The sequence below is a fragment of the Neofelis nebulosa genome, chromosome 2 (genome assembly GCF_028018385.1).
Source record: "Neofelis nebulosa isolate mNeoNeb1 chromosome 2, mNeoNeb1.pri, whole genome shotgun sequence".
Lineage (NCBI taxonomy): Eukaryota > Metazoa > Chordata > Mammalia > Carnivora > Felidae > Neofelis > Neofelis nebulosa.
In genome coordinates this window covers 194,656,338-194,671,182 of record NC_080783.1, presented here as the reverse complement: position 1 = coordinate 194,671,182, position 14,845 = coordinate 194,656,338, and the positions used below count along the sequence as shown (strand labels likewise).

Genomic DNA, 14,845 nt, shown 5'->3' with positions numbered 1-14,845 from the left:
AAGATTGCACTGGCAAATATGGTACCACTACCCACATGTAGCTACTTAAATTAATGAAATTAAGTTTTCACTTTCTTAGTCACACTAGCCACATTTCATGTACTCCATAACACATATTGCTAGTGATTACATATTAGCACAGATGTAGAACATTCTATCATTTCAGAAAGTTCTGTTGGACAGTACTGCTTAAGAAAATTAATCCCAAAGATTTTACCAGTGGTTTAAAAGACCATTGCTTCACTTTGTAAAGCAGGTCTGGGATCTTCATACTCCTATGGTCCATAGATGGATTGCAAGGATCCAGAACATCTATGTGTATATGCAATTTTCTGAGAGTTTACCGCTTTCATCAGATTCTCAAAGGGATCAGTGATTCCATAAGAAGGCAGGGTCACCTGCTCTAAGAATTGTTTGGTTGCATCTAATTTCTAATAGTAATAAGAGAGTTGTGTCACTATACTATACTTCAACTAAATTGTCACTCTGCCTCTGTTAAAGGGCCTGGAATTTTCTGCTTCCTACTTTAAAAATCTTTGAAGGACTTCCTTCTGAGATTTATTAAATTCTAAACTTCAGTCACTGTTTGATGACTAGACTATTCACATATCACATACTTTGAAAATTGTGGAGTATGATGAGAATTGTTATAGCTCTTCTTTCATTTCTCATTCCCTCTCCCAGCAATAAATACCTAAATTTATTATAAACAGGTTGTTTTGTTTTTTTTTAATTGATGGAGAACTTTGTCCCTTGCTCTATAGGCTTTGCAACTTTTATGATTCTGTTTTTTAGTGTGTAGATCTTGATAGGATAGGGAAAATATTTGGAGATAGATATATCATGATTGTAATCATTACTAGCAATGTTATTTATAAAATGTTAATTTCACATTGCCTGTATCACAAATTTTCTGTCTGTTTAGAATTTGAGATTTTCTGTAGTGAACAGGCTTTATAAATATTTGACATGTGACAGTTCTATAACCTCAGTTTTTCTTGTTGGGAACAGGTCTGAAGGTTGAAGTGACTCATTGTGGAACAATGAGACGGAAATACCGTGTTTGTAATGTAACAAGAAGGCCTGCCAGTCATCAAACGTAAGAAAAGCTGGTGTTTGTCAGAGCAGAGATGATATGAGGCAGCTTGCTGTAGATAGTGGATTGGAAGTTTTGCTCACCATAATGAGATGAGAGTTGTTAATGTGTACCTTTTTTTTTTTCTCCAGCTTTCCTTTACAGTTAGAAAATGGCCAAACTGTGGAGAGAACAGTAGCACAGTATTTCAGAGAAAAGTATACTCTTCAGCTGAAGTACCCACACCTTCCTTGTCTGCAAGTGGGGCAGGAACAGAAACATACCTACCTGCCACTAGAAGTAATGTGTTTAGGCTGTTTCTTAATATTCTCTTGTTCATCATTCTGTTGGGGTTTTTATGGCATATAACTTACTTCAGACTCTCGCATTTATTTTGGAGATTGAACTGTTTTAAATTTTATTTTAAAATTTTAGTAATGAAATAATATGGAAAATTTCATCCACAAATCCTTACCGCTCTAAAGTAACCATTGTTGGGGCGCCTGGGTGGCGCAGTCGGTTAAGCGTCCGACTTCAGCCAGGTCACGATCTCGCAGTCCGTGAGTTCGAGCCCCGCGTCAGGCTCTGGGCTGATGGCTCGGAGCCTGGAGCCTGTTTCCGATTCTGTGTCTCCCTCTCTCTCTGCCCCTGCCCCGTTCATGCTTTGTCTCTCTCTGTCCCAAAAATAAATAAAAAACGTTGAAAAAAAAAAAATTAAAGTAACCATTGTTAACATTTTGGTACACTTCTTTTCAGCCTTTTTATCGAGTGTACATTTTACCCTGTTATAATCATACTATAAAGCAGTATTGTTTACTATTTCTTAACATATTAAAAAGAAGCAGTTTAGGGGTGCCTGGGTGACTCACTTGGTTAAGTGTCTGACTCTTGATTTCAACTCAGCTCATGATCTCATGGTTCATGAGTTTGAGCCCCATATCAGGCTCTCTGATGTCAGCACAGCTTGGGATCCTCTGTCTCCCTACCTCCCTCTCTCTCTCTCTGTCTCTGTCTCTGCCCTTCCCTTGCTCATGCTCTCTCTCTTTCTCAAACATAATAAACACATTTTAAGAAATTTTAATTTCACATGTAATTACCAATGAGAGTTAAAAAAAGATATATGCATCTAGTACAAAACTTTTTTCCGTTTGTAGGTCTGTAATATCGTGGCCGGGCAACGATGTATCAAGAAGCTAACGGACAATCAGACTTCCACTATGATCAAAGCAACAGCAAGATCTGCGCCAGATAGACAAGAGGAGATCAGCAGATTGGTTAGTACTTGACCCTAGAAATGTGAATTTAAAACATGTTAGGATGAGCTACTACTGAAGAGCCATGTCCTTATCAGCTCATACCTTACTTATTACCATTTCATGGACTATCAGAATTAAAAGCGATCATGGAAGTCATTCATTGGTGTTCTAGGGGTAAACCTTAATGGGTTCTATGAGAAGGGTTAGATCCTTCTAATTTAACCCCAAGCTCTTTAATTGTAGATCTAGAGCAGATTCTCTCGGAACCAATGTTTCAGTTTAGTGAACTGGAACTTTACTACCTCCCACCTAGTAAAGGAGAAGGAAGAAAAATCAAGGTATTATGACTAGCAGTTGTGAGTCTTAACCATCAGTAGAATTGCTTAGTACCCAGTATCAGACTGGCAGCTGTATAGGATGAATAAAGAAATACAAGACTGGGGTGCCTGGGTGGCTCAGTTGGTTAACTGTCTGACTTTGGTTCAGGTCATGATCTCATGGTTTGTGAGTTCGAGCCCCACATTGGGCTCCCTGCTGTCAGCACAGAGCCCACTTTGGATCTTCTGTCCCCCCTCTCTCTGCCATTCCTCCACTCATTCTCTCTCTCTCAAAATAAGTAAATTTTTAAAAAAGAAAGAAAGAAAGAAATACAAGACTGCTCCAACTATGTAGGGTCTCTAAGCTATATCGTTGTTGTGAGTGGAAGAGAAGGAAAGTAGCAGTACCACTTTATAAAACTGATGGGATAATGCAAAATGAAAAATAAAAGGAACCTGGATCTTCTCTTATTCTCTTCTTGAATGCCATTTAAATTATGTAAGTGAAGAGGAAAAAGTCTGGAAATAGGAATATTGCTTTAGGTAATAATGAAGATTGTTATAAAAAAGTTAAAAACTGGCCTTTTCATTTTGTGAGCCAATTATGGGAAATTCCTGTATAGTTTTATAAAGAGCAGGGGCGCCTGGGTGGCGCAGTCGGTTAAGCGTCCGACTTCAGCCTGGTCACAATCTCGCGGTCCGTGAGTTCGAGCCCCGCGTCAGGCTCTGGGCTGATGGCTCGGAGCCTGGAGCCTGTTTCCGATTCTGTGTCTCCCTCTCTCTCTGCCCCTCCCCCGTTCATGCTCTGTCTCTCTCTGTCCCAAAAATAAATAAAAAATGTTGAAAAAAAAAATTAAAAAAAAAAAAAGAGCAAATAAAAGCTATTACACGATACTTAATTAGGAAAATACAGATTTGTTCTCATAATGGATTTTTTTTATGATCTATGACAGGGTTTTAAAGCCTTTAAGAGGCTAGAACTTCTCACTGTCTCTGTGAAATCTCAATAACTACTTATAACTCATTTATTTCAGCTTTTCTATCCAAAGAGAGAATATCATACAGTGGTTAAAGTACAAGCTTTGGAATCTAACAGCTCTGGGGTCCATCTTCTGTGCTTACTTACTGTTACCATTATTGTATTATTATAATTATACCATCTATGAGGCACCTGGGTGGCTCAGTCAGTTAAGCATCTGACTTCAGCTCAGGTCATGATCTCATGGTTCATGAGTTCGAGCCCCACATCAGTCTCTGTGCTGACAGCTCGGAGCCTGGAGCCTGCTTTGGATTCTGTGTCTCCCTCTCTTTCTGTCCCTCCCCTGCTTGGGTTCTGTCTGTCTGTCTCTCTCTCTCTCTCAAAAATAAACATTAAAAAAAATTACAATTATACCATCTGAAAGACTAGTGCAGTGATTGAGAATAGGAATTCTAGAATTAGAACATACATGGTTTCAGATTCTAGGTCACTTGCTTAGCTATATGGTTCTAGGCCAGTCACTTACCTGAACTAAGCTTTAGGTTTATCCTTCGTAAAGATTATAAAAGTTACAAAAGACCTACGTTTATAGGTATACGTTTATTGTGGGAATTAATTATACAACTTAACACCAAGCACATCACATAGCAAGTTTTTATTTATAGTAGTTGTTATTCTTTGCAACTTTACTATGAAGGTACACTGAAACACACCAGAAATGAATGGCATTTAAGCTTGAAGAAGCATTAGTGCCTAATTTAGAAAACAACTCTTCTGTTTATTGTGGGAAGATTTTTTTTTTTACATATTTAAATTATATAGTTTTTTTTTTTTAATGGATTGTTACTCAAACACTTGAATACTGCCTTCATTTTGTAACCTTATATGACCTCTACACTGAGACCAAGTAAATATGTTTTGAAAAAACATAGTTACTATAGTATGCTATAAACATGAATTATATTATGAGGTCCAAGTCTATACTGAATTAAAATAAATTTTTGGCACCTGGGTGGTCAGTCGGTTAAGCATCTGACTTCAGCTCAGGTCATGATCTCAGGGTTCAAGCCCCACATCAGGCTCTCTGTAGTCAGTGCAGAACCCACTTCAGATCCTCTGTCTCTCTCTCTTTCTGTCCCTCCCCCTCATTATCTCTCTCTCTCTCTCTCTCTCTCACACACACAAAATGAACTTAAAAAAAATATTTTTAATAAAATCTTAATCTTCGTATCTACAGATATATTTTGTAAAAATTATTTATCTTATACTGGTTTCCTTATCTGTTTTAAGTGTATCCCATTAAGTATATTTTATAATATGGCAATTTTTGTCAGAAAATATTCAAGTAGTTTTATATAAATTGTAAATCAAATGATTCAGGGAAAAAAAAGCCTCAAAATCATCAATAGCTGCTGTCAAACTCTAAGTAAAATTTAATCATATATGCCTGAATCTTCTAATTAGAAGTTTTTATTTTTTAGGTCACGAGGTTCTTCCTCTAATGATCCCTAGACCACCCTCTCCAAAATGTATTAGGTTTAATCACATAAAATTGCCATTTTCATGGATTATAAATAGTTGAAATTTCTTATTATTCTACCTTATACATTTAAATTTCTGTAAATTACCAGGAGGTTCACAGACTTCTACAGTCCATTCATGATCTGTAGTCCCAGGTTAAGATTCTCTATCCTGTATTTAAGGCACCATTACTAGATCTAAAACATTATTGATACAGTGAAGAGAAGAAAATGGAAGGTTCTAATGAATAAAGCAGGGGGTGGGGAAAATTTTGAAAATAACTACTAACTTTTTCTGTTGTTAGGTAAGAAGTGCAAATTACGAAACAGATCCATTTGTTCAGGAGTTTCAATTTAAAGTTCGGGATGAAATGGCCCATGTAACCGGACGTGTACTCCCAGCACCTATGCTGCAGTATGGAGGACGGGTAAAACCTGTTGATGGTTTTTAAATTAAAAACAATTTCTGTTTACAAAGAGAAGGGCATCCTGGGGCGCCTGGGTGGCGCAGTCGGTTAAGCGTCCGACTTCAGCCAGGTCACGATCTCGCGGTCTGTGAGTTCGAGCCCCGCGTCAGGCTCTGGGCTGATGGCTCGGAGCCTGGAGCCTGCTTCCGATTCTGTGTCTCCCTCTCTCTCTGCCCCTCCCCCGTTCATGCTCTGTCTCTCTCTGTCCCAAAAATAAATAAAAAACGTTGAAAAAAAAAATTAAAAAAAAAAAAAAAAACAAAGAGAAGGGCATCCTAACTAAGTCTGAGATTAGAAAGTGTTGTTTTACTCCAACAATACTTTTTTCTTTTAGGGTATCTTTGCCAGAGTTTAGATGTTTTGGTTTTGTAGGATAAAAAATAGAAATACTATTGATGTAGAGTAGCCTATTACATGTAGAATGTCAGATATACATCAATTCAGCAATTTGAAATGTTTTTCTTTTCAGCTCATTAAAATAAATTGTATGTTAAGTATTTCTTTTTTGCCTTATTTCTCTTTTTCCTTTTTCTGTAGAATCGGACAGTAGCAACACCAAGCCATGGAGTATGGGACATGCGAGGGAAACAGTTCCATACAGGAGTTGAAATAAAAATGTGGGCTATAGCTTGTTTCGCCACACAGAGGCAGTGCAGAGAAGAAATATTGAAGTAAGGCATATCATTACATTGGTTTGAGAATTTTTTTGTGTTTCAATTTTAAACTACTTTAGCTAATGTTTTAACTGTATTGTCTCAATATGGAGTAATCACTGAGCTTTTGAAAATGTTTCTTGTCAGTACTTTCTGAATTTGTTAGTAAAGTTATGATTCATGCTTGTAGGCACCTTAACAGTCCAGCTTATGTGGTATGGAAGGAGCATCATTGGCTTTTGATGGCAAATAGGTTATGTTTAATTCCTAGCCTTGCCACTTCCTGGCTATATTATCATGAATAATTTATTTAATTTCTTTATGCTTCAGTTTTCACCTTTTTAGAGATAATAATACCTATCTCTTGGGTGAGGATGAAATAAAATCCTTACTTCTCAATTGAGTTCCTTGAAAAAATGATTTAACTCTTCATTTTCACTTCCTTACTTTCGAAAATTTGACCTCCATCTCCACCACTTTCTTCCCTTTTTTCCCAAATTCATTTCCTCAGCATATAAGTGCTCAGTAAGCTTCTGTTTAAATTGAAAACAAACAAAAAAATGGTCCATTTTCAGTGGACAGGCTTCCAGACTTCCATTTTCTCACCTTCCTTGAAAGAAAATGATTATTGTCTAAGTTCAATCTCCACTAATAGATCTTATAAAGTATACTCATAATGAATAGTTTTTGAAAGATACAGTTTACCAACCAGGTCAGTTCAGAATTTGCTTTGCCTTCATATGAGAAATAAAAATATTTTTTCTATTTAATTATGTTCACTTCTTATTAACTCTAAATTTCTAAACGTATGTCTTAAGGCTCACTTAATATACATTTTTCGCCAGAGTTTTTATCCCCTTGCTTTCAAGTAAAATGTCAGAAGGATAGTTTACTACGATGCTATGATTATCTTGACCTCAAGACCAAAGAAAATGCCTCCAGTTGTTTTTCAGGCTTAGACTTATTCTTTTCATTTTACATTTGTTATTCATGGCTTGATAGAAATCTCATAATCTTTCAGCTAGTAGTTCTTGTTCAGGCTGACTGAAAATATCCAACTTCATACTTCTTGAATTAAACACTAATAAGGAAAAGGAGAAGGGAATTCCTACAAACTTTGTCTCTAAGGGAATTAGAATGTTTTTGAGCAAAGATGACTCAGATCCTTGGCTTAGGACCTTATTTGTTTTAAAAACAAGTAAAGTGATTGTTAAAGCATGACATCATTACTTGTTTATCCTAAGTTAAATGCAGAATTTTGTTTTAATATGGATTTAGTCTTCTGGGGTTTTTTTAGTGTGGATAAAATGCATTGAAATGCTTCCTGCCTCATTTGTTCTTAAATGTTGGTTTCTTTTTTTTTTTTTTTTTTTTTTTTTAATATATCTTTTCTGAAGACACAGCCTTCCCTGCTGTTCTAGTTTCAGATACATAATATTGTGGAAGGCAATTTTGGAGTAGGTCATACTTCTGACTCTACATTTATGTAGCCATTAGACATTGGTCAAATACTTAATGTCCCTGAAACTGTTGCCTCATCTGTAAAATAGAAATAATACCTCACCTACCACTTTCTTATGAATGTTGTCATGATCAAATTAGACAATGTGCGATGGGGCACCTGAGTGGCTCAGTTTTGTTAAGCATCCTCTTGGTTTTAGCTCAGGTCATGGTCTCACGGTTTGTGAATTTGAGCCCTGCATTAGACTCTGCTCAGACAGTGCAGAGCCTGCTTGGGATTCTCTGTCTTGTCTCCCTCTCCCTCTGCCCTTCCCCTGCTCATGTATGTGCTCTCTCTCTGTCTCTCTCAAATATAAATAAATAACACTTAAAAAAAAGAAATTGGGCACCTGGGTGGCTTGGTTAGTTAAGCGTCTGACTTCAGCTCAGGTCATGATTTCACGGTGTGTGGGTTCGAGCTCCACATCGGGCTCTGTACTGACCTCTCAGAGCCTGGAGCCTGCTTTAGATTATGTGTCTCCCTCTTTGCCCCTCCCCTATTTACACTTTGTGTGTGTGTCTCTCTCTCTGTCTCTCTCAAAAATAAATAAGAATGTTAAAAAAAAATAAACACTATTTAAAAAAAAAAAAAAGTGTACAATAGTTTAAATTTATCAAGTTCTTACCATGTCTTGGGCAGTGTGCTAAGCTCATTTATTATCTCACTTTATTCACACCAATTCTGTAATGGAAGTAATCATTTTACAGATGAGAGAAACTAAAAAAATTTGCTTAAGATTTCAGAGCTAGTAATTGACAGAATTAGGATTGAAACCTGTCATGCTAAGTCTAGAAATGAACTCTTAACCAGCATACTGTATTACTAATGCCCTTTATAAACTACAGAATACCACATAATTCTATAGTAATATTCTTAGTTTGGAAAATAGATTACTGACCCCCCATTACCTTTATTTCAGTAATCTTGGTGACCTCTTCATATATGGAGCACACAGATCTTTGCTTCATTTTCCATTCACTTCTCAAACTTTCCATTCCACTTTGTAGATGTGAATAATTAGACAAAGGATTTAGTTTTAATGATTTCTCTTTCTAGGGGTTTCACGGACCAGCTGCGTAAGATTTCTAAAGATGCAGGGATGCCCATCCAGGGCCAGCCTTGCTTCTGCAAATACGCGCAGGGGGCAGACAGTGTGGAGCCCATGTTCCGGCATCTCAAGAACACCTACTCAGGGCTGCAGCTCATTATCGTCATCCTGCCAGGGAAGACGCCAGTGTATGGTAAGGATGTGTTAAGATTGTTTTTTTCTTCAAGTACTTGATATTTTTGGAAAACACAAATCAGTAGAGCAAACTAGCCCAAGAAGAAGGGCACCTGGGTGGCTCAGTTGGTTAAGCGTCCGACTTCAGCTCAGGTCATGATCTCACGGTTCGTGTGTTTGAGCCCTGCGTCAGGCTCTGTGCTGACAGCTTAGAGGGAACCTGCTTTGGATTTTGTGTCTCCCTCTCTCCCTGCCCCACCCCTGTTCGCACTCTCTCTCTCTCCCCCTCTCTTAAAAATAAACATAAAGGGGCGCCTGGGTGGCGCAGTCGGTTAAGCGTCCGACTTCAGCCAGGTCACGATCTCGCGGTCTGTGAGTTCGAGCCCCGCGTCAGGCTCTGGGCTGATGGCTCGGAGCCTGGAGCCTGTTTCCGATTCTGTGTCTCCCTCTCTCTCTCTGCCCCTCCCCCGTTCATGCTCTGTCTCTCTCTGTCCCCAAAATAAATAAAAAACGTTGAAAAAAAAAATAAATAAATAAATAAACATAAAAAAAAATTTTTTTTTTAATAGTCCCAAGAAGAGACCCTGTGAAAAGAATTTTAGTGAAGGAGGCATCACAAAAAAATGGTTAAAAAAAAGAATTATTTCTTTAAAATGGCATTGAGATAACTTGAGTATCAGTATATGATATATTGGTTAAGAGCACAGGCTCTGGAGTCAGACTGTGCTACTTAAAACCCAGGTTCTGGGGGCTCCTGGCTGACTCAGTTGGTTGAGCATCTAACTTCAGCTCAGGTTATGATCTCACTGTTCATGGGTTTGAGCCTTGCATCAGGCTCTCTGCTGACAGCACGGAGCCTGCTTCAAATCCTCTGGCCCCTTCTCTGCCCCTTCACTGCTCAGACTCTCTCTCTAAAAAATAAAAACAAACAAAAACAGGTTCTGCCAGCTATACTACCTGTGTGATATAGCTGAATTACTTAACCACCCACACTAGGCTTTAGTGTCCTCATCTTTGAAATTGGGATACTAAAAATAACTAACCTATAGAGAGTAGTTGTAAGGATTAAATAAATTTACATATATAAACAGGGCCTAGAATAGTACCTATTATATAGTGAATACCCAGTAAATGATAACTATTATTGTAAACAAAAAGTTTAGTCATAATTATAAGTTAAACATAAATCATTGAATCTTGAAAAATACAAAGAAAGTATAATTTTCAAACTACTGAATGGCGTATAGTCGTTTAGGTTTAGAAATGATAGAACAGGTGGAAACAATCTACAAAACTAAAAGGCAGCCTACAGAATGGCAGAAGATATTTGCAAACAACGTATCTGATAGTATCCAAAATCTATAAAGAACTTACCAAACTCAACACCCAAAAAATAAATAACCCAGTTAAGAAATGGGCAGAAGGCGCCTGGGTGGCTCAGTCAGTTAAGTGTGTGACTTGATTTCAACTTGGTTCATGATCTTGCGGTTCGTGCATTCAAGCTCTGCATCAGGCTCTGCGCTGAAGCTGGAGCCTGCTTGGGATTTTCTTTCTCCCTCTGTCTCTGCCCCTGCCCTACTCCCTCTCCCTCTCCCCCTTTTCCCTCTTTCCCCTTCTCCCCCTCTGCCTGTCCCTCTGCCTCTCCCTCTCTCCCTCTTCCCCTGTCCCCCTCTCCCTCTGCCTGTCCCTCTGCCTCTCCCTCTCCCTCTCTCAAAAATAAATAAGTATTTTTTTTAAAGGGCAGAAGACATGAGTAGACATTTTTCCAAAGACATCCAGATGGCAAACAGACACATGAAAAGATCCTCAACATCATTCGTGATCAGGGAAATACAAATCAAAACCATGATGAGATACCACCTCACACCTGTCAGAATGGCTAAAATTAACAACACAAGAAACAACAGGTGTTAGTAAGGATGCAGAGAAAGGAGAACTCACTTGCACTGTTGGTGGAAATGCAAACTGGTGCAGCCACTCTGGAGGATAGTATGGAGGTTCCTCAGGAAACTAAAAATAGAACTACTCTATGATCCAACAATTGCATTATTAGGTATTTACCCAAAAGATACAAAAATACAGATTTGAAGGTGTACATGCTGCACCTCATTGTTTATATAGCAGCATTATCAGCAGCAGCCAAACTATGGAAAGAGCCCAAATATCCATTGACTAATGACTGGGTAAGGAATATACAGTATTTATATACGATGGAATTACTCAGCCGTCAAAAAGAATGAAATCTTCCCATTTGTAATGACATGGTTGGAGCTAGAATGTATCATACTATGCAAAATAAGTCAGTCCAAGAAAAACAAATATGATACGATTTTACTGATATGTGGAATTTAAGAAACAAAACACATGAACATGTGGGAAGGGAGAGGAGAGGGAAACAAACCACAACAGACCTTATTTTTTAATGTTTATTTATTTTGAGAGAGATGTTGGAGGGAGGGGAGGGAGGGGGAGAATCCAAAACAGGCCCCATGCTGTCAGCGTGGAGCCCAACAGGGGGCTCAACCCCACAAACCATGAGATTACAACCTATGCCGAAATCAAGAGTTGGATGCTTTAACTGACTGAGCCACCATGCACCCCAACCACAACAAACTCTTAATGATAGAGAATAAACTGGGGGTTGGCAGAGGTGGGTGGAAGATGGGCTAGGGTGGAGTGATGGGTACTGAGGAGGGCACTTGTGATAAGCACTGATATATAAGTGATGAATCACTAAATTCTACTCCAGAAACCAATATTGCACTGTATGTTAACAAACTTAAATCTAAATTTAAAAAAAAATTTTAAATGATAAAAGTGCCTTAGTGGCTCATTTGGTTGAGTATCTGACTCTTGATTTTGGCTTAGGTCAGGCTCCCAGGGTCATGGGATTGAGCCCCATGTCAAGCTCCACCCTGAGCATGGAGCCTGCTTAAGATTCCTTTTTCTTTTTCTTTTTCTTTTTTTTTTTATGTTTATTTATTTATTTTGAGAGAGAGCGAGCATGCAGTCACGTGCACAAAGGTAGGGAGAAGCAGAGGGGGAAAAAGAGAAACAGAGAGAGTATCCCAAGCAGGCTCTATGCTATCAGTGCAGAGCCTGACGTGAGGCTCAGTCTCACCAACCTTGAGATCATGACCTGAGCTGAAATCAAGAGCTGGATGTTTAATGGACTGAGCCACCAGAGGTGCCCCAGAGCCTGCTTAAAATTCTCTCTCTCCCTCTGCCCTCCTCCCCAACTCACATTCTCTCTCTAACTCTTAAAAAGAAAAGAAGGATAGAACTGTTCACAAAGGAGAAATTGTTAGATTTACTACATAAAAATTCAATTTTCTATATCTCACAAATATATAATGATAATAAGTAAATAAATGGAAACCAATAGAATCTAAAAAGTGTTTGCAGCAAATGGAGACAACAGAGGGCTAGTTTATTATTAAAATATCCATATAGATCTGTTATTGTGATGAAAGAAAAAATCCTTATATTCTTATAGATTAGTGAGCAAGAATATAAACCAAAATTTCTCAAGACAAAACAAAACCAGTTATATGAGAAAGTATTGGTTTTCACTAAAAGTTAAAGAAAACTACAAGTAAATAAAAGGAAAAATTTTAGGAGCAGCTGGGTGACTCGGTTGAACATTAGACTCGGTTTTCGCTCAGGTCATGATCCTGAGGTGGTGGGATCGAGCCCCATGTTGGACTCTGCTCTGGGTATGGAGCCTGCCTGAGATTTTCTCTTGCTTTCCCCCACTCAAGTACATTCACTCTTTCGTTTAAAAAAAATGAAAGAAAAATTTTATGTTACTAAATTAGCAAATGTATTTAAATATTATAATACTTAGTGCTTTTGAGTATGAAGTGAATCTAGAATTTTAATATATTGCTGATGGCAGTTAAATTGATAATATCCTATCAAAAGTATAAAAATGTGTTTGTGTGATTCAGTAATTTCAATTACAAAAAGGTGTTCAAAGGAAAGAATTCATAATGGAGAAAATTCTATGCATAGAATTTTCATAATGGTATCTGTGATGTTAAAAAACTATTGAGAGGGTGCTTGGTTGGCACAGTTGGTTAAGCATCCAACTTCGGCTTAGGTCATTATCTCATGGTTTGTGGGTTCCATTCCCATATCGGGCTCTATGCTGACAGCTCAGAACATGGAGCCTACTTTGGATTCTGTGTTTCCCACTCTCTCTCTGGCCCTCCCCCACACATGCCTTATCTATCTCTCAAAAATAAACCTTTAAAAATAAATAAAACTATTGAGAACTGGCTTTAAACAATGAGTAAGCTATAATATGTTAATAAAATAGTATGCAGTGGTTACAAATGATGTTATAAAATTCAAAATTTTTAGTGGTGCCTGGGTAGCTCAGTTGAACCGACCAACTTCGGCTCAGGTCATGATCTTACAGCTTGTGAGTTCAAACCCCAGGTTGAGCTGTGTGCTAACAGCTCAGAGCCTTGATCCTGCTTTGGATTCTGTGTCTCCCTCTCTCTCTCTCTGTCCCTCCCCCACTCATGCTCTGTCTCTCCTTCAAAAATAAATAAACATTAAAAAAAAAAAAAAAAGCACAGAGCCCAGTGCAGGGCTCGAACTCATGAGCTATGAGATCATGACCTGAGCCAAAGTCAGATGCTTAACCAACTGAGCCACCCAGGCAACCCCCCAAAAAAAGATAAAGACTGATAAAATACAGAAGCTTGAACTCAAAGAATTTGTAAATCAATAAGGAAAGGACAAACAACTCAACTGAAAAATAGACAAAGGACATAAAACAGAAAAACAAATGAAACAAATGGTCAGTTATCTGATGAAAAGATGCTCAGCCTCATTAGTCATTAAGAAAATATGAACTTGAATAAGTAATTTTTTACTAATAATCATAATACCCATTTCTGGCAAAAATAAAAATAAATATTGACTCTCATACACTGTTCATGGGAGAGAAAGTTGGTATTACCATAGCCTCCTAGCTGACATTCTTGCCTGCATTCCCTGTAGTTCCTTTTCAGTCCATTCTCTACATTTCTTCTAGTGCAATTTTTTAATTAATAGATTTTTTTTTTATTTTAGATATACAGAAAAATTAAGCAGATAGTGTAGAGAGTTCCTATATATTTACCCCTTTCTCTGCAAAGTTTTCCCTGTTATTAACATCTTGTATTGGTGTGGTACATTTAATGAACCAATACTGATAAATCATTATTAATTGATTTATAAATAAATAAATAAAATTTATAAATCTTAATTAATGCAAAAACTTACATTAAAGTTCACTTTTTGTGTTGGACAGGCCTGTGGGTTTTGATAAATGTAAAACATCATATATATACAGTATCGTAAAAAATAGTTTCATGGCTCTAAAAATCCCCTGTACTCCACCTGTTCATCCCTCCCTGTCTCTCCTCAAAACCTTGACATCCACTGGCCCTTTTGTTTCTATAGTTTTGCCTTTTCTAAGATGTTGTATAGTTGGACTCCTACAGTATGTACCCTAATTGGCTTCTTTCACTTAGCAGTATGCATTTAAGGTTCCTTCATGTCTTTTTGTAGCTTGATAAGTCATTTCTTTTTACTGCTGAAAAATATTCCATTGTATAGATGTATTAGTTTGTTATCCATTTAACCTGTTTTTACCTCGTAATCAAGAAGGATGTTTTCATTGCTTCCAGTTTTTTGGCAATTATGATTGCTGCTATAAACATTCACGTGCAGGTTTTTGGATAGACATAAATAAGTTTCCAACTGACTTGGGTAAATAGGAACACAATTGCTTTATCTTTTGGTGAGACTGCCAAAATGTCTATACTCGGGCCCTGGCTGGCTCAGTCAGAAGAGCATGA

The 14,845-nt window shown here is 37.7% G+C and overlaps 1 protein-coding gene across 4 annotated transcripts in view; it reads left to right on the top strand.

Annotated features, from left to right (window-relative positions):
* LOC131505037 (protein argonaute-3) overlaps positions 1 to 14,845 on the top strand; it is a 118,659-nt gene that overhangs the window by 76,183 nt on the left and 27,631 nt on the right. For all 4 annotated transcript variants that reach the window (XM_058718088.1, XM_058718087.1, XM_058718089.1 and 1 more), the window contains 6 exons: positions 1,012 to 1,099; positions 1,228 to 1,375; positions 2,230 to 2,349; positions 5,453 to 5,575; positions 6,152 to 6,285; positions 8,825 to 9,009. In XM_058718088.1, coding sequence (XP_058574071.1) covers positions 1,012 to 1,099; positions 1,228 to 1,375; positions 2,230 to 2,349; positions 5,453 to 5,575; positions 6,152 to 6,285; positions 8,825 to 9,009 — 798 coding nt within the window. The remainder of the gene's footprint in view (positions 1 to 1,011; positions 1,100 to 1,227; positions 1,376 to 2,229; positions 2,350 to 5,452; positions 5,576 to 6,151; positions 6,286 to 8,824; positions 9,010 to 14,845) is intronic.